The 23972-nt window shown below is 35.8% G+C and overlaps 1 protein-coding gene across 4 annotated transcripts in view; it reads left to right on the forward strand.

The window, feature by feature from the left end:
- Nucleotides 1-22111, forward strand: part of LOC143233156 (uncharacterized) — a 39224-nt gene extending 17113 nt beyond the window's left edge. Inside the window, exons 3-7 of one of the 4 annotated variants that reach the window (XM_076469106.1) lie at nucleotides 6487-6670; nucleotides 7382-7440; nucleotides 13348-13453; nucleotides 19498-19594; nucleotides 21728-22111. In XM_076469106.1, coding sequence (XP_076325221.1) covers nucleotides 6487-6670; nucleotides 7382-7440; nucleotides 13348-13453; nucleotides 19498-19594; nucleotides 21728-21907 — 626 coding nt within the window. In that variant the 3' untranslated portion in view covers nucleotides 21908-22111. Of the gene's footprint in view, nucleotides 1-6486; nucleotides 6671-7381; nucleotides 7441-13347; nucleotides 13454-19494; nucleotides 19595-21369 lie in introns of all 4 variants that reach the window. The other 3 variants (XM_076469105.1, XM_076469108.1, XM_076469107.1) reach the window with 3 other exon arrangements.
- The last annotated feature ends 1861 nt before the right edge of the window (nucleotides 22112-23972 follow it).

The raw sequence follows: 23972 nt of genomic DNA on the forward strand, positions 1-23972 counted from the left end.
GGCTGCTCTAAACATTAAGCGTACAGCCGTATATCAGGTTAAATTCGACTCTTGTTCTTCCCCGCTGCGAAGGATAAAGGGACCTCACGCACACGTGGCCTTCGATCCACGTGATTTTTAACCCAAGATTGTAAGTAAACCATTTTCAATATTACTACATATCGTGAATGCAAACTGATATTTGTTTTGATGGGCTTATGTGAATTTTACCCGGAGTGTATTCAGATGTTCTACATAATAAGAGTAATTTCACAGTCAAGAAAACCACGTGCACAGTAAGAATGAAAGCCTCCTGACTGTACTGTATTGATAAACGGAAGTGCATCAGGCTAACAGTGTTTTGTGTTGAGCTTTGTGTACGGTTTGCGGCTGTTCCTCTCTCCTCACTTACGAGTTAAAATGAAGAACTGTTGATTTTAACCATTATTGTCGTTTTCGTCACGTGCTGGCTGTCTGGCGCTCAGTCGTAACAAACGCTGAGCGTGTCTCGTGGCGCGTGCATCGGGACAGTGTATTGTTTGTGACCGTGAAGTAGGTCTAGTTTCAGTACAATACTAAACCTCAATAGTACTGATAGACAATGCCACTAGTTTGTCGTGCACTATAAACACCCAACAACCCACCCCAACCTCTTCAGTCCATGTGTCTTCTAGACAATGATAATTCATACTCCTGGAAGAAATTCAGGCAGATTGATTCGTGTAGGTACTTATTAATATACCAGTGAATATCGCTACAGATTTAGTTATATTTATCTCTGTAAGCCTGTGAAATTACAGAGAAAATTTAGAACACAGTTACACAAGTGGAACGTTGTATATAGGACAGTTATACAAATGAATCGTTGTGTCTGGCGAAGTAGTACATAGTTTAGTCACTAAACTTTAGTGTGAAAAGACCCTAGGGGTTAGGGCGCTGGACTCGCAACTGCTGGTTTGAATCCTACCACCGACCATGCTTGCACATCAAGCCGTGTGGATTTATAATGTGATTTTCCTGTCTCAGTATTCGTTAGTAAAGGGTATCCCAAAAGTTGACGATGGGTGGTGATGACTAGTTGCCTTCCCCCTTGTCTTACACTGCTAAATTAGGGACAGTTAGCATAGATAGTCCTTTAGTTGTCTTGCATGAAATTCAAGAAACAGTCTTTCCAATGTTGGTCATTATACCAGTGATCCTTTCACCTCCATTATTTTCCATGCTGACGACTTCAGATGGCAACCGCAGTTTGTTGAGTAATATGTGATGGTTTGATGTAGTTCGAGGGTCCCCTACCCTACAACTTTAGTGAATTCTTATATAGTGCGGCTTTTATGTAAAATAACAAGAGACTTATCAGTCAGTGTTTTTCTTATAACTTCAATGCTTTAAGATTGATTTCCTTCTTATCTGAATAAACTTAATGTATATAAAACTTTTATAAAATAAACTTTTATTATAACTAAAATATTAAGATGCAAAACAAAATATCAAAGAACACATTATAACTTAAGCGAAGAAAAAGAATCTCTGAATGACGTAGAGGCCTGACGTGTCATTTGTTTCGCTGCTCTCTCTGGAACAGTATTCTTAAACTACAAAATAGATTGCACGAAAATGCTGACGCACAATAAGAGGAAAGGCATCTAGTCATCACCACCCACCGCCAACTCTTGGGCTACTCTTTTACCAATGAAGAGTGGGATTAACCATTACATATAACTCTCCCACGGCTGAAATGGCAAGCATGTTTGGTTAGAATAAAGCACAAAGCTACACAATGGGCTATCTGTGCTTTGCCCACCACGGGTATCGAAACCCGATTTTTAGCGATGTAAGTCCGCAGTCATGTCGCTGTACAAAAGGAAATTTTTACTTTATTTCACGTACTTTTTAACGAAGATTGGCGAAAATATTTACTGACGAAGCTATATTTGGTTTATTTATAGGAATTTAAGCACTATAAGTCTAGATATGAACCATGTGGTTATCCTGTAGGACAGTAGGTAATACGATCAATCCGACTTTCAAAGGGGCGTGATAGTGGGTAGCTGTCTTATCAAAGACTTTTCATCACAATCGGCCAACACTGTAAATGAAAATGCTACGTGTCATTCATTCTCTATGGTGAATCTATACATAGCATATAAATTACGTCGGATGGGTGCTTGTTGACTAATTACCTTCGCACCAGTTACATTCCATACTGTAATCCACGTCTTTAGGACTAGCATAAACGCTATGCCTGTCGCCATGATCTGTATATACGCCTTAGTAGAATCACTATTAGTAGGTTTGGGAGACCCTTCAAAAGTTACAATACATTCATTAAAAAGACAGAATATTCCCTAACCAATAATTTTTATTCCTTTTTCTAAAACCACGAATTTCAGCTTCCAATACAGATCCATTGAGTTTCAAACCTAAACTGTGCGGCTCAGAAAAATAAAAAAAATATTTTTATTTTCTAAAATGATAAATAAAATGATGATCTCAAATGATCGTGGTCCTTGTATTTCGTAGGTCGTGGTCAGCGATGAACGGGATCGTTCTTGTATTTCTTAAACCACAAACATATACTTGACTTTACAATGTGTTTACAGAGATGGCCAGGTAATATCGTCAAGAAACAGCCCCTCTGGTTTATCTTGCCCCTACTATTCACCTACATATGAAATCTAGAACGTTATGAACTACTGCAGCTGTTTACAGTGAATGGTGTTTTGTTACGATACAGATGGCACTGTTTCCTACTGGTCAGTAGTAATGCATTAGGCAGGTGAGGATGATGCCTTGTTTGTGTGGCACGTGGCGGTCACCTGGCAAGTCTTAACCAAGCGTGACCTCCATAGCCCCCTCCCACGAACACAAAAGACACGAACTATACAATTTTTACATTCACTGATTTATTGGTATTCAAAAGGAAATTTTAACAATGTATTTTCAGGGGAAATAACTTCAGTGATGTCCGATAGGTGGCGAATGATTTTTGTTTGTTTTTGAAATTCGCACAAAGCTACTCGAGGGTTATCTGTGCTAGCCGTCCCTAATTTAGCAGTGTAAGACTAGAGGGAAGGCAGCTAGTCATCACCACCCACCGCCAACTCTTGGACTACTCTTTTACTAACGAATAGTGAGATTATAATAGTAACATTATAACGCCCCCACGGCTGAAAGGGCGAGCATGTTTAGTGTGACGGGGATTCGAACCTGCTCAGCATTGTTATTCCGGCTGTTTTTGTTTTGCTTTAAAGAACAAAGTACCACAACCCGATTAGTACCTTTTATAAACCGATAGGGGCGTTTGTTGTTTTCACTGAAATGTTATCTTCATATATATTCAGACTTATGTTTAGATACAAGTCAGTTAGTGGATTTATAATAATGAATATTATTTAGTTTTAAAATTACACTTTAAAACATAAGTTTAAATTAATAGTTGTGTTTAGTTTTAAAACAAACTAAAAAAGGGGAAAAAAATGGAACTGGGAATCACTTTGACCAATACAATTCAGTTTATAGAAGGTATTAGAAAGATCGGTCATGGACCTAGAAACTTAACAAAAGCTCATATTTTTGTTTATATTATTTTACGTGGAGTCTAAACTTGGAATAGGATTGAGACAGCGGGTGTACTTTTTTACATCCGGTGTTGATGAGCATAGAAGGGTGTAGACTGTAAGAAAAGCACTATTTACGCAGTCCCAGACGGTAGATCCCACCCGGCGACCTGCCGAGACCGTGGGCAGCATCCCAATCTTCATGCTTTTTAATAGTTGCATTTTTGTTCTAGCGTGTGTTTTTTGGTTTTTTTAGTTACAACTTTACGTGTTTTATATTCACAAGAACCTTTGTTTCGAAACTATGTCAGAGAGAAGTATATTTATTTATATTGTTATAGTAGTTAGTGGGTTAATTGTTTTAATTATTAGTGTAATTACTAGAAGGGTAGGGTTAAAAGGTGTAAACCAAGTCCGGTGTTTTATGAATCGGGGTCCAAACTGTTTATTAGTGGTGACTGTTTGCGATAAAGAAGCCATTTTGCTATAAAGGAACCACGCTTTATAAAACAGTCGAAATATTATTAATATACATCAAAAACTGTATTATCCGGCATGTTAGGGTTAAGAAATAGTTCGCGAACAGACGACAGTGGTTTACCATTCCTTTTTTTACTTATTTAGAAAATTATTTAGAACCAAAACTGAATGAAAAAAAAATAGAAATTCGACAAGGTGAAATGGTTTTCGAAAAGTAGACCATTGTTTGTTAAGGGGCGTTTCCTAATTCACATGTACTGGGTGTGGCCCAGTCTTAGCTTAACAGGTGCAGGTAGAAGAATGTTTAGTTCTTGACGTGACAGACGGTGGATCCCATTAATTGGTTGAACAGAGCAAAACAAAGCCCTTTTGGCGGCGAGTGCTCTTGGCTGATTGCCTTCATTCCCCGTCGTTTGCAGTTAAATTAGGGTCAGCTAACCTAAATTATAATGGCATATATGATGAGATAGTTTAGTTCTAATGTCAAAGTTTTTAATTTTTTTCAAGGGACAGAAAGTTAGAAACACCTACTTGTCTTCACCCTCTCACATAAAATACACAAAGTAGAACATAAGTTATCCAACACAATCAACACAAACTCGCTAGTATCGCAGATTTGTCGGTGGCGTTAAATCGCGATTTGTAATGAAGCTCTTAATATGTATTAATTTGATTATAAGCAAATTATGTAGAATATTCTATACACGAACTGCTAATGAATCCACGAACCGAAATGTTTGATATGTATAAACCTTTTAATGTTTATTATTGACAGCTAACCAATCAGAGCGAGCGAACTACCAATTACTCAGATCAGAAATGAAAATTATCTCAGTAAATGTTTCTAACTTAATGTACTGGTCTAAGTAGGAATAAAGTAATACACGGTAACACTTGAAAGAATCGCAAAATCTAAATACCACAGAACTGAAAAAACTGGAACGATTTTCAACTCGTATATTTAATACACAGATAGTCACTTAAAGTTAGTGTGGACCAGACACTGGTGACGTAGAAACCTTAATTATACACAAGTCATGTGGATCACTAATGTTTTATCATAACTAGTACAAAATCAGTGCCAGTGTTACTCACAAGTCTAGATGGCGCTAGTGTTTCTACGATTTTGTTATTAAAGCTGGGGACAAAGAATGAGTTTGGGACAAAAATAAGGGGGGGGTTAAGTATTATTAAATACACAAAAATAAGGGGGGGTTAAGTATTATTAAATACACAAAAATAATGGGGGGTTAAGTATTATTAAATACACAAAATAGGCTTTCTTCACTTTCAGAATATTTGTTTCTATTTCTTACTTTCCTAATCATCAAAAACTGAAATCTTCTCAACTCTTTTTGCAACCACCCGATCCTCCTTTCTCCTCTGGGTCTCACCTGATTGGATATGCTTCTTTTAGTTCACGTTACATAGCGTGAGTGCCCGACCTGTCAAGAAAATAACGTTTTAATATGGTGGAAGTCACAATGTAAAAATAAGTTAGAAATATTGAGACTAAATTCTGATATCTCAGATTTGAGGTAGACCAAACCATCCAAAGGGGAACTGCCCCCCTTCCCAAATTACCTCGGTAGAGGACACGCTACTGTTTAGTGGATCAGCAGTATACGGTCTTAACACGTTTAGAAACTCGAGGACAAATCTTCGTGATAGCGATAGCATCGAAGGTACCCAACTTTCAAATCATTTCTTCTTTTGCGTGGCCCGGCGTGATTTGGTGGTCAGAAAGTTCCGCTCGCAAACGGAGAATCGCGGACTCGAATCCCTTTCCCATCAAACATACTCGCCCTATCAGCCGTGGGGGCATTATAATGTTAAGTTCAATCCCACTATTCGTTAGTAAAATAGTACCCCAAGAGTTGGTGGTGGATGATGATGACTTTCCTCCTTATCTTTCGCTGCTTAATTAGGAACGGCTAGCACAGATATCCATCGTATGGTTTTGCGCGAAATTCAAAGCACAAACAAAATGTTTCGCAATTAGCATTACTTTTATATCTGTTCTCTTCTTCAAAAGCAACAGATTTGAATAAACTGCACATCGGTGCTCAAAGTATTGCGAAGATCAGTGAACTTCGCCGAGAAGATAAAGTGCTTCAATTAGAGGTAGACTTGAAGTGCTAACTGGAAATTAAACGAATAATGGTGGCCACTCTTGAAAACACTTCGTACCAAATTTTCCTCGATAAAACTTGAGGTTTTAAAGACTTAATCATTTAAAAAGTAAGATGTTTTTGAAAGGATAAAGAATGTTATAACATAAGTGTACAATCATAAAATGCTTTAAAATCATTTACGAGTCTGTGAACTTTTTGTTTGTTTTTATAACGTTTACCTACATAAGAAGATAATTGGAACTGCTTAAGACATTCGCTATTTCTTGTTCCACAAACTTCTGTGTATTTTAAAAGATCGTACGTTTGACTTAAGCAGTTATTGTTTCGAATAGAGGCTTGTTCGTCCAGGTCAACACCGAAGCCAAGAGCACCCTTGACTACCACGTCCACCACAACGAGACCAAATATCACCTTTCAGACTTACGCATGCCCCGAAGCCTATGCTAAGTGGTACTGCCTCAACGGCGCCACCTGTTTTTCGGTGAAAATAGGAGAGTCAATTCTCTACAACTGCGAGTAAGTATACAGACTTTTTAATAGTCTCTTGATTTAGGACTTTGGATAGTTTGAAATGTCTTCATTTAAACAAGACGACAACACTATTTCCAAAGTTGACCATTACCCGATCCCTCTTACTCGTTGTGGAAAAAGTAACAAAAGATATTTCAAAGTTAGACTGTTATATTTGTGGAGTGTGTTTAAGCCTTTTAACAACACAATAATCTAAATTAATTTAGGTATGTGAATAGTAGAGTGAAATTGCACCAAATATATTACTCGGTATTATACAGTGGTGCAACCGTTTGATCGTGATATTATATTTTCTGTTCTTTTCACTGAAATAAAATTGAAAACATGATCTGTGACGTAGAAGCCTAGTAGTATGTTGTTTGATTCCCTGTGTACAGAGATTATATGTGCAGTTTTGCCATCGTTTAAAGGAAAATTATATTTTGAACTCGGGTATGCCACTTAGGCCTAATAACTCTTGGATTCGTTGTGCCCACGAATTATATTTTCAATTTTACCGTTTTTGAAAGGAAAAGAAACCTGTAAATGGATTACATTGTACTAGTTTACTCATCTGCAGTAGAGTTTTGATATAGATTATTTGTTTGATAACTTGTAGTGATAATACAGTTTCTAAAATTCTGTCTATATTTCATGGTGTTACACTGAATTGAAAGCGAAATTCTCAATATTTTTATTTTTCTTCTTTTATTTCAGATGTGCAGATGGGTATATGGGACAAAGATGCGAGTTCAAAGACTTGGACGGATCCTATGGTACGCATAACATAATACTGTTTGTTTTCAAACTCTGCATCGCTATTAAGATTGTCTTTAGAGTTTTCCCATATTCTTTAATGTTTTAAGTATAGGTTTACTCGGTTTCCCATCATTTGATAATCCGAGGGTCGCGAGTTCGAACCCCCTTCACACCAATCATGTTCGCCCTTTCAGCCGTGGGGGGCGTATAATGTGACGGTCAATCCCCCTATTCGTTGGTAAAAGAGTAGTCCAAGAGTTGGCGGTGGGTGGTGATGACTAGCTGCCTTCCCTCTAGTCTTACACTGCTAAATTAGGGACGGCTAGCACAGATAACCCTCGAGTAGCTTTGTACGAAATTCAAAACCCATCATTTGAGTGTTGTAGAAATTACTTACCCAATCTACTGTGAAAGTGCATTTGTAAAGACTTAGTCAAGTAGTCCCTGAGTGTGCAAGTAGTATTTATTAATATAATACAGTATCCTTAGTGCAAATGTGCTTAGGATGTTTATCCCCTACTTGTGTGTGGTTATGTGTTCTTCAACGCCGATTATCCAAATCTGTAAGTATTTTTACACGATTACTAACCTTCATCGTTGTTGAGTCTATTATGATGAATTCGTTTTGGAGTTTCATCAAGCGCTACGACCTAGGTCACCACGTCCGGTTATAGTGTGACAGTTGTGCTTCTTTAAAATAGTCCTGCAGCGTAGTTTCTGTTGGGAAAGAATGCCATGTCTAGAACATATCACTCCTCCCTGCAAGCTTTCCACAAACCAACTATTCTGTGAGAATGACGGATTTCCATCGCATTTTTTTCAACAGTGTGATCGCACAGAAAAGCCATATCTCTTTATCCAACAACTTGAATAGCATGTCTTCGTACGGAATAACATAAATATCCGTTTTATTCTCCAGCTATCTGAGGTGCACGACTGTTGAACAGGCATATCGTGAAAGTATCTTGTGCACGTGTAACTTGTATCACTTTCACAGACAGATCCTTCTAGATTACGTCGCGTACATGCCTTGTGCATGTGAACCACTGATCTTAATGTTCGTGGATCCTTACTGGAATACAACTAGTCTATTTCTAAGTGACTCTTATTTCTTTGTTTAAGTGCAAGGGTTATCTCCGCCTTAGGCCTCGTAAATCCCTACCCTGAACTCATCTAAGTGTATGAATATACTGGGTGGGTGAAAGCGGTTATTTACCCATCCCAAAAGCAATCAGTTTTTTACCCCGCTTCATATGAAACGCAGAACAAATTAGAAATATAGTTCTGATACATTTCGTTCGACCGCGAATTTACTTCGAATGTGATTTTCACTTCTCTGGCTGATTAACGTACTCGATTCGATGTGTGTGTGTGTGTGTGACACAAGCATCTTAAAAGTTAATTTGTTATTTATGTGAATAGTAAATTTGACTGAAATTCTAAAAATGTTTTATGTCTTTTAAAGTGTTACATTTGTTTCAACCACTTGCACCACATTACAGTAGTGTGTTGTCTGTCTGTCAGTACAAAGAAAAAGGCGTCACATAAGGGACGCTTAACGTTTGTACTGTCATAAGGTCAATAAAATATACGCGTACCATGAATCACGAGAAGAGTATTATACATTATTTTGGCTACATCACAGCATGACATAGGAACTTCAAAACCAAAGAATAAACTTATTTGTTGCTCTTAAAGCAGAGCACCTTCTAGAACGTACAGAAGTACATATAGTAAAGTCATCTATTCTATATGGTAGAAAGATAAAGTGTAGATTTTTTTCTCGTATATTTAAATATGTCATATGCTAAAATCTTCTAATTAGTGCTTTATATGCCAGCCAGCATTTTAATAAGTATATGAAAGATATAATCAGTGATGTCGAGCAAACCCACTTGTGTGTATATATATGTATGCAAAACGGCTCGTTTGGGTTGAGAAAATATTTTACATAGAAGAGCGAACAACGTTTCGACCTTCTTCGGTCATCGTCATATATGAAAGATATGTTTGGTTGTTGGAACGTTTTTTGAAGTAATATTTTTTGAAATAATAATTGAAGTTTAATGAAAATTGTTTTTCAAGATATTTGAAGCAACATTTAATCGTTAATACTTAAATGTAGAGGGCGCTAAAAAGAAAAACGCGCAAATGTTGATAAAACTAAAGTTTACTTGTAGAGATTCCTTTCTTGTTGCTCGTGTTTTAGGGCTGTGCTCTCTCAACAAAACCTTTTTGTGAATCTCAGGATACCGGCCTGGGTTTTTAATTTATTTATGATTTTGTGATGTATTCACCAAAATCATTAACTTACCTGTATTCTTTACTTAAAATTATATAAAAAATAATGTGATTGGCAAAACGTGAAGCATTTGTAGAGATATCACAGTTTTTAAAACTGTCACCTTGTGAACTGGATCCCTTTTGTACATGTGTCACCATCATCCAGTGTCCAGATGGGCAACTTGTTTTTCACAGTGGCCACACTTTAAAAAAAATAATTATAAAGATGCTAGTTTAATCAAAATAATTGCATTTCAACTAACCTTCAATGTGAAAATTGAGGGGGGGTTTCATCAACATGTTTTGTAAAATTTGGCTTAATATCTATGTTCAATGAGTATTTTGGCTGTGCCTCTATATTTGTGTCAGTAAGCCGAGATCTGTATCTAGACTTGAGAAAATCTAGCGTAGAAAACGTTGACTCACACACACATGTGGATCCAAATATGGAAAATAATTTTGAAATTCCTATCTATAAATTTGGAAGATTCTCATTTATCAGAATAGTGAGCCACATCTCTTTGATAGAACATTTTTGTTTACCTTTTATGTGTTCTACACTTTGTAGAGTAAGCATCTCGTCTTAATATCCATACTTATCCAAAGATAAAAAAGATGTAATTTCTTTATTGAAATGGATCATGCAAAAATTCAAATATAAATTTTAAATTTGGAGAAACGTGATTAAAATTTTTGATCCAGTTGACATAGATATCATATTTAGAGCCAGAGAAATCATAGTCCTTATTATTTTCTAGGAAACTATTCAAATTTGCAAAATGTGTCAAATCAATCTTTTGTAATTGTTCCTCAAGGAGGTTTAGCTTTAATTGAAATTCATGAATAGACTGTGATTGCTCGCTTATTATTTTACCTCTTTCCTGAAGATTCGTGTTCAAACAATTCAAGTGAGCCATCATGTCGCACAGAAAGTGCAAATCACACTGGCATGACAAAGTTTCAATTTCAGGGAAATTTTCAATCTTACCTTTTTCTACAAGATGCTCTTTTATTTGAGGAAATGAGGAGTAAATCATTCCAAGCCTTTTCTTCTACTTAACCGTCTTACATTTCCAAACTCAGTAAGATCATCAAAAGTACAGTCACAGCTTTTCTTCAGAGACTCAACAAACTGTCGATGGATGAGAGAGCTTCCACTTCTAATATAATTCACAATTGTTACAACAATGTCCATCAAATTTTTTAACTCATCACTTTTAGACATCTGAGTACATACATTTCTATCTTTCCATTGCATCTTGCATCAAGAAAATAGCAGTGTGGACTTCACATTATTTTCAATTAAATGCTACATTAAAAGAGAAACAAATCTTAATTTCGTCCCTGTTATGGCGGGAGCACCGTCTGTTGCGACAGAAACCAGTTTTTAAAAATCCAGATTGAGTTTTTTTGACATTTCAATAAGTTTTTCAAAGATGTTTTTTTCCACATGTTCGATCTTGTAATCCACAAAGGCCAAGCATTTCTTCCCTCACTTGAAGATCTGAAGTTACATATCGAACCCAAAATACCAACTGTGCAGTATCACTAATATCTATTGACTCATCTAGTGCTGAAGAAAAATACAAATAGTCATTTAGTTGTTCAATCAACTGGTTTTCCATGCCTTTTGCTAAGTCTAGCATTCTGCGTACATTTGTTCTTCGACTTAATTGCAAATTATTTACCTTTTGAAGAACATTATATGTTATTTTTTAATCGTAATTCTCCAACAGAGTTTTCAGTGATCACAATTAATATTTCTTTTACTAGTTCAACATCAGAAAATGATTTTTTTCAGCTAGTTTTATCAATGATAAAAATCTTTTTAGGCCTCCCTTTTGTTCACGAAGTTGTGCTTTCAGACGGCTAATTTCATTCATACGATTTTTGCTATCAACTGGAAATTTTACATCAAATTCACTGTGAAAATTGTTAAATTGTTGCTTAAGGTTGTATACTTTATTATTCTTAAAAACTTTGTTACACAAAAGACACACTGGCTTCTTATTTACTTCAATCACTGCAAATTTTAACTTCCAACTTTCATTAAATCCTTGTTTCACGTTTTTCCAGTCACGCGCCATTCTCTTTTCGGCAGTAATTTCAGAATAAATTAAATTGTCTTTGTTTTCTGAGTGTTCACCATCATCTGGATTCTTTCTTTTTCGAATTATCCACTTATCCATATTATGGGATTAAAAACAAAATATATTTAAACACTTGAAAGTTGCACAACAAAAATGTTTGCAAGCGCATACAAAACAACGCACACTCGATAACAAACACCTAAACCAGACTGACGTTACAAAATGGGCGGAGTATGTGGCAATGATAAAGCGCACGACATTAGCGATGACGTAAGGCAATGCAGTTGCTAATTACTAAATTTGTGATTTAAAAAAATAAATGATTGAAAAAGTTGATTCCTAAACTCGAGCTAGCCACAATTGTGCTATCCACTAGCCACATGTGGAAAGTGGCCATGGAGTTGTCTATCTCAGGTCTAGAGTGTAAGCAATTAAACTTGACCAAAGACTGCTTTCCTAGTAGCTTTGAACGAAGTTTGATCAAGAAAGAACATTGGTTCAAAATGTTTAATTTGGTTAAGTATCGTCAAGGAGGAGAATCAAATCCGGGTATATTACTGACACCCCCTTCTGGTCCGGTAAGGGTTAAAATACATTCCCAAAAATCCCAGTATTCGGAGAACCATATTTGCTTAAGAGGATCTCAGGATTACCATCCGTGTTCGTGTTACGTTTTATGATGGCCAAGCGTGTTAAGGTGTGCGACTTGTAATCTGAGGGTCGCGGGTTCGCATCCCGGTCGCGCCAAACATGCTCACCCTTTCAGCCGTGGGGGCGTTATAATGTGACGGTCAATCCCACTATTCGTTGGTAAAGAGTAGCCCAAGAGTTGACGGTGGGTGGTGATGACTAGCTGCCTTCCCTCTAGTCTTACACTCCTAATTAGGGACGGCTAGCGCAGATAGCCCTCGAGTAGCTTTGTGCGAAATTCAAAACAAACAAACGTTTTATGATTCTATTAATTTCCAACCCTTCCTCATCTTTCAGCGTTTAAACCGTAAGATTTGTAGTCACTTTTTTGTTTCTTTGTTTACATATACAAACCCCCCCTGCTAGTGTAGCGGTAAGTCTACGAATTTACAAGGCTAAAATAAGGGGTTCGATTCCCCTCGGTGGGCTCGGCAGATAGCTCACTGTGGCTTTGCTATAAGAAAACACACGCACGCACGCATACACGAAATAAGTTGAAATGACGTCAAATTCTTAAGTAATAAATCATGTTTTATTAAATACACATATATTTATAAAACAAAATATTTTTGTCTTCAAAAACGTCTCCATATTCTGTTATTTTTTCTTTAAATAAACCTAACATTTTCCAGTAAATTTCAATGATTTTGTTTTTCCACTCCAACTTCCAAAACTTTAGATTCTATCGTAAGTTAATAATTCCACGGAATGATTTTGTTACTTGTATTTACAAGTAGAAACTTGTAGGTGTTTTGGTTTGAAATGTCCTGTACACTTGATTTAAGTCATTATTATAATTTAGCTTTGATGTTAGACTGTTGCGAATGTTTGTAATATATTTTTGTTTCACTTATTTTCCAGCCATTAAAGAAAGGGAGATTCCAAGTACAACAGCAAGTGTTACAGGGGGCCTAGCAGTACTAATCATGGCCGTCATCGTGAGCGTTGTGAGTTGTATGTTGTTGAGGTAGGTGATTTTATGAACATCCACATTTTTAGTTAAAGTTTACAGACGTAACAAAAACAGAGTTTCGAAATTGAGTTTGAAACTATAGAATTTCAGCCAACATGGAACATTCTAGATAAGAGGTTTTGATAAGATGGTGAAACATCTAGTTTTGGTTTGGGTATTGTTAAGCGCATAGGTATAAAATGGACTGTTTGTTCTCTACTCGCTGTGGGTATCGAAGCCAGAATTCTAACGTCTCTAGTATCATATCCAGTCTCTCCCAACACAGTTTCTGTATTTGAATCTTTTTCAAATACTTTTACCATTAGTAGTTTTTTCAAAACAAAAACTGTTTCACAACTTAATATTTTTAAAGAAAATGATTAGTTTCTGAACCTTTCTCAGGTTTCAGTATTGATATCCAATCTAATAGTTTGTTACGTACGTTATTATTTCGTCATGTATCTTTTGTTTCGTATCTTAACGTTTTAAAATTGAAAATACTTGTGTATTTCTTTTTACAGCAGTCATGAGTTTGGTCTCTCCTCCAGTAAATATTTTAAGAGTTAAACCCAGGGCTCGATATATATTGGAAAAGATGTACAGTACAATACTGACTTGCACATCTTCAATCTATTCAGTAAATTAGTGTACAGTACAATACTGACTTGCACATCTTCAATTATTCAGTAAATTAGTGTACAGCATAATACTGACTTGCACATCTTCAATCTATTCAGTAAATTAGTGTACAGTACAATACTGACTTGCACATCTTCAGGTCTATTTAGTAAATTAGTGTACAGTACAATACTGACTTGCACATCTTCAGGTCTATTTAGTAAATTAGTGTACAGTACAATACTGACTTGCACATCTTCAATCTATTCAGTAAATTAGTGTACAGTACAATACTGACTTGCACATCTTCAGGTCTATTTAGTAAATTAGTGTACAGTACAATACTGACTTGCACATCTTCAGGTCTATTTAGTAAATTAGTGTACAGTACAATACTGACTTGCACATCTTCAATCTATTCAGTAAATTAGTGTACAGTACAATACTGACTTGCACATCTTCAATTATTCAGTAAATTAGTGTACAGCATAATACTGACTTGCACATCTTCAATCTATTCAGTAAATTAGTGTACAGTACAATACTGACTTGCACATCTTCAGGTCTATTTAGTAAATTAGTGTACAGTACAATACTGACTTGCACATCTTCAGGTCTATTTAGTAAATTAGTGTACAGTACAATACTGACTTGCACATCTTCAATCTATTCAGTAAATTAGTGTACAGTACAATACTGACTTGCACATCTTCAGGTCTATTTAGTAAATTAGTGTACAGTACAATACTGACTTGCACATCTTCAGGTCTATTTAGTAAATTAGTGTACAGTACAATACTGACTTGCACATCTTCAATCTATTCAGTAAATTAGTGTACAGTACAATACTGACTTGCACATCTTCAATCTATTCAGTAAATTAGTGTACAGTATAATACTGACTTGCACATCTTCAATCTATTCAGTAAATTAGTGTACAGTACAATACTGACTTGCACATCTTCAGGTCTATTTAGTAAATTAGTGTACAGTACAATACTGACTTGCACATCTTCAGGTCTATTTAGTAAATTAGTGTACAGTACAATACTGACTTGCACATCTTCAATCTATTCAGTAAATTAGTGTACAGTACAATACTGACTTGCACATCTTCAATCTATTCAGTAAATTAGTGTACAGTATAATTCTGACTTGCACATCTTCAATCTATTCAGTAAATTAGTGTACAGTACAATACTGACTTGCACATCTTCAGGTCTATTTAGTAAATTAGTGTACAGTACAATACTGACTTGCACATCTTCAGGTCTATTTAGTAAATTAGTGTACAGTACAATACTGACTTGCACATCTTCAGGTCTATTTAGTAAATTAGTGTACAGTACAATACTGACTTGCACATCTTCAGGTCTATTTAGTAAATTAGTGTACAGTACAATACTGACTTGCACATCTTCAATCTATTTAGTAAATTAGTGTACAGTACAATACTGCCTTGCACATCTTCAATCTATTCAGTAAATTAGTGTACAGTATAATTCAACTTGCACATCTTCAATCTATTCAGTAAATTAGTGTACAGTACAATACTGACTTGCACATCTTCAGGTCTATTTAGGAAATTAGTGTGCAGTACAATACTGACTTGCACATCTTCAATCTATTCAGTAAATTAGTGTACAGTACAATACTGACTTGCACATCTTCAGGTCTATTTAGTAAATTAGTGTACAGTACAATACTGACTTGCACATCTTCAGGTCTATTTAGTAAATTAGTGTACAGTACAATACTGACTTGCACATCTTCAATCTATTCAGTAAATTAGTGTACAGTACAATACTGACTTGCACATCTTCAATCTATTTAGTAAATTAGTGTACAGTACAATACTGACTTGCACATCTTCAGTCATGGAAAAGACCAGTAGAACAGTGCATTAGACACAGAGAAGACCAGTATAAAAGCTGTGACAGACACCAGTTTGGTGGGAAACTCTCATGCTGACTTGTGACAATAACAGAACAAATTTCATGTGTATTCAGATGTTTGAAAGTATCACACCAGTGTACTTTATACATGAACAATGTAAATAGAAATACATTGAGTATTTTGTCCACCATTTTGTTACCACAATACTCAAATATATCCTGTGCTTTTGTCCATACTTCATAGTTTATTAATATCAACTTGAGAAGAAATTGGTCAAATAGTTTTGGTAGTTTCAAGTCACCAAATCCTTGGCTCACACAATAAAGTAATCGACCTTTCTACTCTGAAATTACATTCATTAAAACTGTAATGTCTGTCCTGAGTCTTGATAAATTCAAACCTTTGTACTTAATGCTATCTTTCTCTTTAACCTATGTTCTTTATTCGTTAATATCTGTACCAAATGACCCCTGTAGGGTATTGTATAGCTTGTTGAATGTCAATGCCATCTTGTCGTAAATTTAAGGAGAGATTTGCGAGAGATGTTACGACTTTGAAAAACCAACTTGAGTCGATTTTTAAGTTTTCTTCATCAAACTCCCCTAACATATTTTTTTAAATAAACAACAAATACTTTATCAACATATTACATGTTTTTACTTTATACTGAATCCAGCAGGTGGTACCAATACCCTTTTTGGAATGTTTAGCACACCCTCTTTTATGACGTTTGGCAATTGTTTTAGGACTCACAAACATGTGTGGTTCCTGTGATAAAATACATAAAGATAATAATTTTTCACAATACATGTTCCTTTAAAACTACCTTTTAGTGTTAATTCCAGTCTATTATGTAAATTATCCATTAACCAAGTGTGGTCATTCTTCAAGAGAGCTGGTGGTGAAAACCCTTTTGTGACCTAGACTTACACCTGTACAATTAACCATCTTACCTGATTTTTTTGGTAATACCAAGTTCAGTAAAAGCTGTCACTAAAGTATTTTTAGCCCTTTTGCATTTGCATGTTTCACTGTCTTAAGCCAATAAGAAGCATTCTTTGTGTGTCCATCCTTTGTCACTTACAACTCATAGGGGTCCTCCTTCTCTGTCAGATCTGTAAATTAATTGGACCACTTAGGTTACCTTGCCAGATTCTAAAATTTGTACATTCATGAAAAACTATACATCCAAATTATCTGGGCTTAATTGGTAATTAAACAGATCCTAATTAATACAAAAAAAATCAATATGAATTAATAACAGTGCCTAACCTGAACCAGTTCATTTAGCATATCCTTCCCTATAACCATTGTAAATTAGGAACGCTTCCAATCTGTGCATTACGTCTGGTCTGTTCATGTCTCTCATGTGCTACAATCTCTTGAACTGCTAAGGTGTAGGCAGTCTCCATAAGTATCCCCACCTGTCTTCACTCCCATACCAGGCAGTCTCCATAAGTATCCCCACCTGTCTTCACTCCCATACCAGGCGGTTTCCATAAGTATCCCCACCTGTCTTCACTCCCATACCAGGCGGTCTTCATAAGTATCCCCACCTGTCTTCACTCCCATACCAGGCGGTCTCCATAAGTATCCCCACCTGTCTTCACTCCCATACCAGGCGGTCTCCATAAGTATCCCCACCTGTCTTCACTCCCATACCAGGCGGTTTCCATAAGTATCCCCACCTGTCTTCACTCCCATACCAGGCTTCACTCCCATACCAGGCGGTCTCCATAAGTATCCCCACCTGTCTTCACTCCCATACCAGGCGGTCTCCATAAGTATCCCCACCTGTCTTCACTCCTATACTAAATGGTTTTCCTTATTACCGTAGTTATAAAAGCATATTTTACTGCCCTATTGTGCTGTTCCAAGTCTTGTTGTGTTTTGCAGGCGTTTTTTTTTCATTTTCTTTGGACCAGCTATTCCCACTACATGGACATCGCTGAAACTTGTAACGTGTTTAACATGTTCCATACACAGTTTTACATAATTCATAAAATACAAACAAACGACTGCCACGACTTTTATATTGGAGAAACAAGCAGAAAAATGGAAACTAGATTCAGAGAACACACAAAAAAAAAAAAAAACACCTTCACACGTTTCTGAACTCTGCAAATCAAATAAACACAACATGACTGTACAAGACACCCAGATATTAAGTAGGGAAACAAATATAAACAAACGCAGAATCATGGAAGCCTTACTTATACAGCAACTAAAACTAGAATTAAACCAGTGTAAAGGAACACATTTATATCTATACTAAATAATAACCTAACATCATACTGCAACGCCCCCTACAATCCCGTATCCGTTTATACTCTCGTCCGTAAGACGTGTCCGTCAACGATCACTTGCAAACTTTCTCTTTGTTAACGTGAAGATGACCTAGGAAGGTTGTTCTCTCCTTATCAATAAAAGTATTAGTACACGTACCAGCTGTTCTGAGAAACATTTTTATTTCAAGTGGGGTTTTCGTCATCAAGAGGTGCTGTCGACTATTTCTCACTTGACAGTATAATTAAACCCCTGTTTCCACAATAAACCCACGATTGCACTGAATAATATAAGTCTATTAAGTGTTTATTTTAGAGTTGCACACCTGTAACTGGCAGTGTCGTTCCAACCCAGTCTTTCAGCACGGTCAATGGCCTAGAGTTCTACTAGTGCGTCTGTTTGTGTAATGTTTGGTTTATTTAATAGATAAATAAAAAAAAAGTCTCGTGGCATGCCGATTCACATCAATTATGTCACACAAATATTACGCGGGACTACTTTTCTGAAATTGATTCATCAGCACCTTGCACTTAAAGTCGGTTCATAAATATAGACCGAGATCTCACTACTTAGACCTGCTACTTTGTGAACTGTGTGCATGTTCTAGATTCCAAGATGGCTTGACTATTTCTACAAGGAAACGTACTGTAAATAGTAAGACCTATGTATTATAAATAGTGATATTCGCTGTCGCTACGTATTGTACAGATAACAATAACCCAGCTGTGTATTAGACACGATTAGTGAATGATTGAAGTTAAGTGCATTTAAATTAGCACACTATTCTGACTGACTAGAATGTGTAAACATGGAATCTGTCAGTTCAAAAAAATAATTTATGTTAGGTTTTATGTATCGAATTAACACTAATAGTCAGGTTGGTATGAATATATAAAGTAAGGATATTTCTAAATTAAACTTACACAATTAATAAGGTGTAGTGTTATGAAATCACAGGATATATACTGCCAAACACCGTTACCCGAATTCGGATGTGTGGTGACGTAAATAAAGTCCAATAAACAATTACACTTAACTCTCTTTGTTTACACCATGGTAACGGTTCTTGTCAAGAGACTAGCTAATAAAAGTAGCGTCTTAACCACAACTATATGTCTGTTGTTTTACAGCCGACCTGAAGAGACTTGGTATTGTGCGACAGGGCTAGTCGGCACTTGATACAGTAGATATAGTTGGCATCTTACTGTACAGCTTTCTTTGATTTTACTTAATTGTTGTTATTAATAATTTTACAGCAGAAGGAGACAAAGGATGAAGAATCTGGAAAAGCACGTGCTGGGGCCGCCTGTTATTTCCGTGGTACTGCGACCATCATTACGTCACACCGTATGTGAAGTACGTTCTAACAACGTTTTGTTCATTTTTCTTTCATCTCTTCTGATTGTTTTTAAACGGTAACTCATTTCAGCTTTGTTTAATACATTGTGAAGATCGCTGTTACATTTTCAACAATGTTTGTCATTGTTTACATTGTTCATTGATTGCACTTTGGTCGTTATTGTTACGTGTTAACATTGTTCATTCATTACACTGTGGTCGTTATTGTCACGTGCCAACAATGTTCATTCATTACACTGTGGTCGTTATTGTCACGTGCCAACAATGTTCATTCATTACACTGTGGTCGTTATTGTCACGTGCTAACAATGTTCATTCATTACACTGTGGTCGTTATTGTCACGTGCCAACAATGTTCGTTCATTACACTGTGGTCGTTATTGTCACGTGCCAACAATGTTCGTTCATTACACTGTGGTCGTTATTGTCACGTGCCAACAACGTTCGTTAATTACACTGTGGTCGTTATTGTCACGTGCTAACAACGTTCGTTAATTACACTGTGGTCGTTATTGTCACGTGCTAACAACGTTCGTTCATTACACTGTGGTCGTTATTGTCACGTGCTAACAACGTTCGTTCATTACACTGTGGTCGTTATTGTCACGTGCTAACAACGTTCGTTCATTACACTGTGGTCGTTATTGTCACGTGCTAACAACGTTCGTTCATTACACTGTGGTCGTTATTGTCACGTGCTAACAACGTTCGTTCATTACACTGTGGTCGTTATTGTCACGTGCCAACAACGTTCGTTCATTACACTGTGGTCGTTATTGTCACGTGCCAACAACGTTCATTCATTACACTGTGGTCGTTATTGTTACGTGCTAACATTGTTCATTCATTACACTGTGATCGTTATTGTTACGTGCTAACAACGTTCGTTCATTACACTGTGGTCGTTATTGTCACGTGCCAACAACGTTCGTTCATTACACTGTGATCGTTATTGTTACGTGTTAACATTGTTCGTTCATTACACTGTGATCGTTATTGTTACGTGCTAACAACGTTCGTTCATTACACTGTGGTCGTTATTGTTACGTGTTAACAATGTTCATTCATTACACTGTGGTCGTTATTGTTACGTGTTAACATTGTTCATTCATTACACTGTGGTCGTTATTGTTACGTGTTAACATTGTTCATTCATTACACTGTGGTCGTTAGTGTTACGTGTTTACCTTACCGTTTCTAGGACCATCCTATGATTATTTTTCAATTCATATTTAACAAATCCGACTTTCATGGAGAAGAGACCGTCAGTTCTTATTTATATTTTACTTCAAATATTTTGAAAAGTTTATTATCGGGAAATATTCCATACATTTTATAATTCGGAGAAATTGAATATAAACATACTTTGAAATTCTGTTTACTTCACTAAAATGTATTTATAATACTAAAATTTTAAGTAATTCACGACTGGTTTGCATATGAAAATTTGTACCTTAAAACCGTTTTGTTATAAGAAAGTTGAAATACTGAATTTGGACGTTCGTTGAACAAATAATAATAACCTTTCGTATATAGCTTAGGTTTAGGCTTTTCAGAAATGCGATACTTAATTTTGAATATAAACTCTCAGAAGATTCTAGAACTAATGAAATAATTTTGTTGTTAGGCCTAGCTGTTTCAGAAAAAAATTCGTCACTACCAGAATTATTTCTCTGGATATGCGCATTTTCTCTCTTGATACTGAGAAAGCTGTTACATGAGATCAAATAGCTTTTAAAAAAAATAAAAAATCGTTTGTTTATTTGTTCCAGGTTGTCGGATTAAGGAGTTCTTGCTACATGTGTCCAAAGAGTACACTATTACCATTGTCTACGAAGTTCTACAGGGTTTCCAGAAATATTTAGGAATAACCTGACGACGAAAATATGAATGTATAAAAACAAAAACTCGTCAGTGTTCTATTTAATAACAACAAACGTGATTACTTTATGACGTGCTCCAACACTTTGTAACTATTGAATATAGATTCTGTGATAGTTGTGTGGGTTTGGCTACAGCAGTGTTTGTGAAGCTGTGAGTGAAAGTGTTGAACATTGTTTCGTTTCCAGTCGTTGCGTAATCTCGTCAGCTTTTCTTGTTATTTATAGCGAAACGTTGCTTTTCTTCTAGATGAAGGAGAGAACAGGAGGGAATTGTGCTTCTCAGACATTTGAGAAACGCCAGTGTTTAGACGAGTCTGTTATACAAAACGTTTCGCAGATTACTACAAAATTATCAGATCCGTCCATTCTGGGATTTCGAAGGAAGGTGATATTAGACATTCATCCAGAAGTAATTATTCGTCCATGATTAATAATAAAAATTTAAAAATCACCTTGACTTCCGTTATAATATTCACCAAGTTTAGTTAAAGGATGACCGCCATAGTAAATAGCAGATAACTTATGACATAAAATTTTAACGTAGTTTTCACATAAAACTACAAAACTTGCTTTTAGTAGTTTTGAATTTTAATATCTGGATGTACTTTTTTAAACAATTTAATCACGTAATTCTCACACTACAAAGAATTGAGGTTCCTAGTGAACTCTGTAGAAATATGCTTTATTTTTCATGTCTTTTGTAAACAAGAAAGCACAAGAGTTTTGTTTTCCCAACTGTTGTACAATAGAATTCAACTTTTTAGATTGTTTTAAAGTATTGAATAACCTAATGTGTGTAATCTGATATACCCATAGAAGAGAGTAGCAGCTGGGTCGCTTCCAGATGAGGAACATACCCCTCGAATATGTATCTGATAAGGAAAGAACAACGTATCGACCTTCCTAAGTTAAGAGAGAGTTTGAATGTTAATACCCGTACAAGCTGTTCCGAGATACATTCTTATTTCAAGTGGGTTTCTCGTCATCAAGAAATATCCCCCAAATAATCCAGGTTTCCGTCTACGCGCTTCTTATAAGCTCGATTCACTTCTAAACCCCTTCATTTTAAAATCTTACGACGGACGGTTTGTGTGCGTGCGTGCGACTATCATTGGCTTTGAGTAATTAAACTGGAATTATGTTTTCACATTTTTAAATAGATTTAGTTTCAGAAATTTGAGGGTTATTATTTATTTCACGTTTAGGATTTCTAGAAACAAACGCAACGTGTAACTTATGCCTAATATTGTTGCTGTGCATTCAACATGTAGCTTTATTAACAACACGACGTGATCACGATATTTCATAAATACAGAAAAAATGTTTAATGTTTTAAAATCGTTACGCAAGTGGTAAAAGATCTTCCATTATTTTTGTGCTGCAACATAATAATCACCAGCAATATGTGTTTACTCTTTCTTTGAAAAATCAAAACTCGTATATAATTACTTTTAATTAGCAGATGGCGCTGCTAGTTAATACAAGATAAAGACGGAATGTAATGTATTAATTAAACTGTAAGCACGTTTGCGCTCGCAGCTATAAATGATGTACAAATGTAAATATTAGATATTGTAGTAGTAGTAATTTAGCTAGTTAATCACATATATATTTTTATTTGCTGAGCTGAAATAGCTTTAAAAAGAAAAGCTTTGTTCCCAGCATCGATATTATGATCATATAGCTGTTTGCTGCTATATTATAAGATGTATTTAAGTAGGTGTGGGTTGTTTCGAATTAAACGTGGTATTTATAGGTTCTAACGTTATGAGAGTGTGAGTTTCCGAACGAGGGTTGACTTAGAGTTCCTATTTAATTAGTAAATATGTCAAATTAATAAAGTTTGTAAAATAAGTGCCGGAGATGTAGAGGATATTTATCTGTTAATATTGTGAATGAAAACTCTCGCACGCGCATGTGCTGAATATTACCTTAGATGGAAGTTGTTTATATTATGTAATCGATGAACTACCTTCACAGGTGTCTTGGGTACAGGTTGTATTATGCTCTTGTTACAAAGTTTTAGGGGAAAATAATCTTTTAATAGCAAATATCCAAAGATATGACAGCTTGTTAGTTCCTGGAAACAGAAAGTGCTCTTTTAAATTTGTAAACACTGTTCGGTGAACAAAAACGTCGCTGAATTATTGTAACAAAGTGCTCTTTTAACTTTGTAAACACTGTTCGGTGAACAAAAACGTCGCTGTATTATTGTAACAAAGTGCTCTTTTAACTTTGTAAACACTGTTCGGTGAACAAAAACGTCGCTGTATTATTGTAACAAAGTGCTCTTTTAAATTTGTAAACACTGTTCGGTGAACAAAATCGTCGCTGAATTATTGTAACAAAGTGCTCTTTTAACTTTGTAAACACTGTTCGGTGAACAAAAACGTCGCTGTGCTCTTTATTATTGTAACAAAGTGCTCTTTTAACTTTGTAAACACTGTTCGGTGAACAAAAACGTCGCTGTATTATTGTAACAAAGTGCTCTT

This window comes from Tachypleus tridentatus, chromosome 12 (genome assembly GCF_004210375.1).
Source record: "Tachypleus tridentatus isolate NWPU-2018 chromosome 12, ASM421037v1, whole genome shotgun sequence".
NCBI classification, from domain to species: Eukaryota; Metazoa; Arthropoda; class Merostomata; order Xiphosura; family Limulidae; genus Tachypleus; species Tachypleus tridentatus.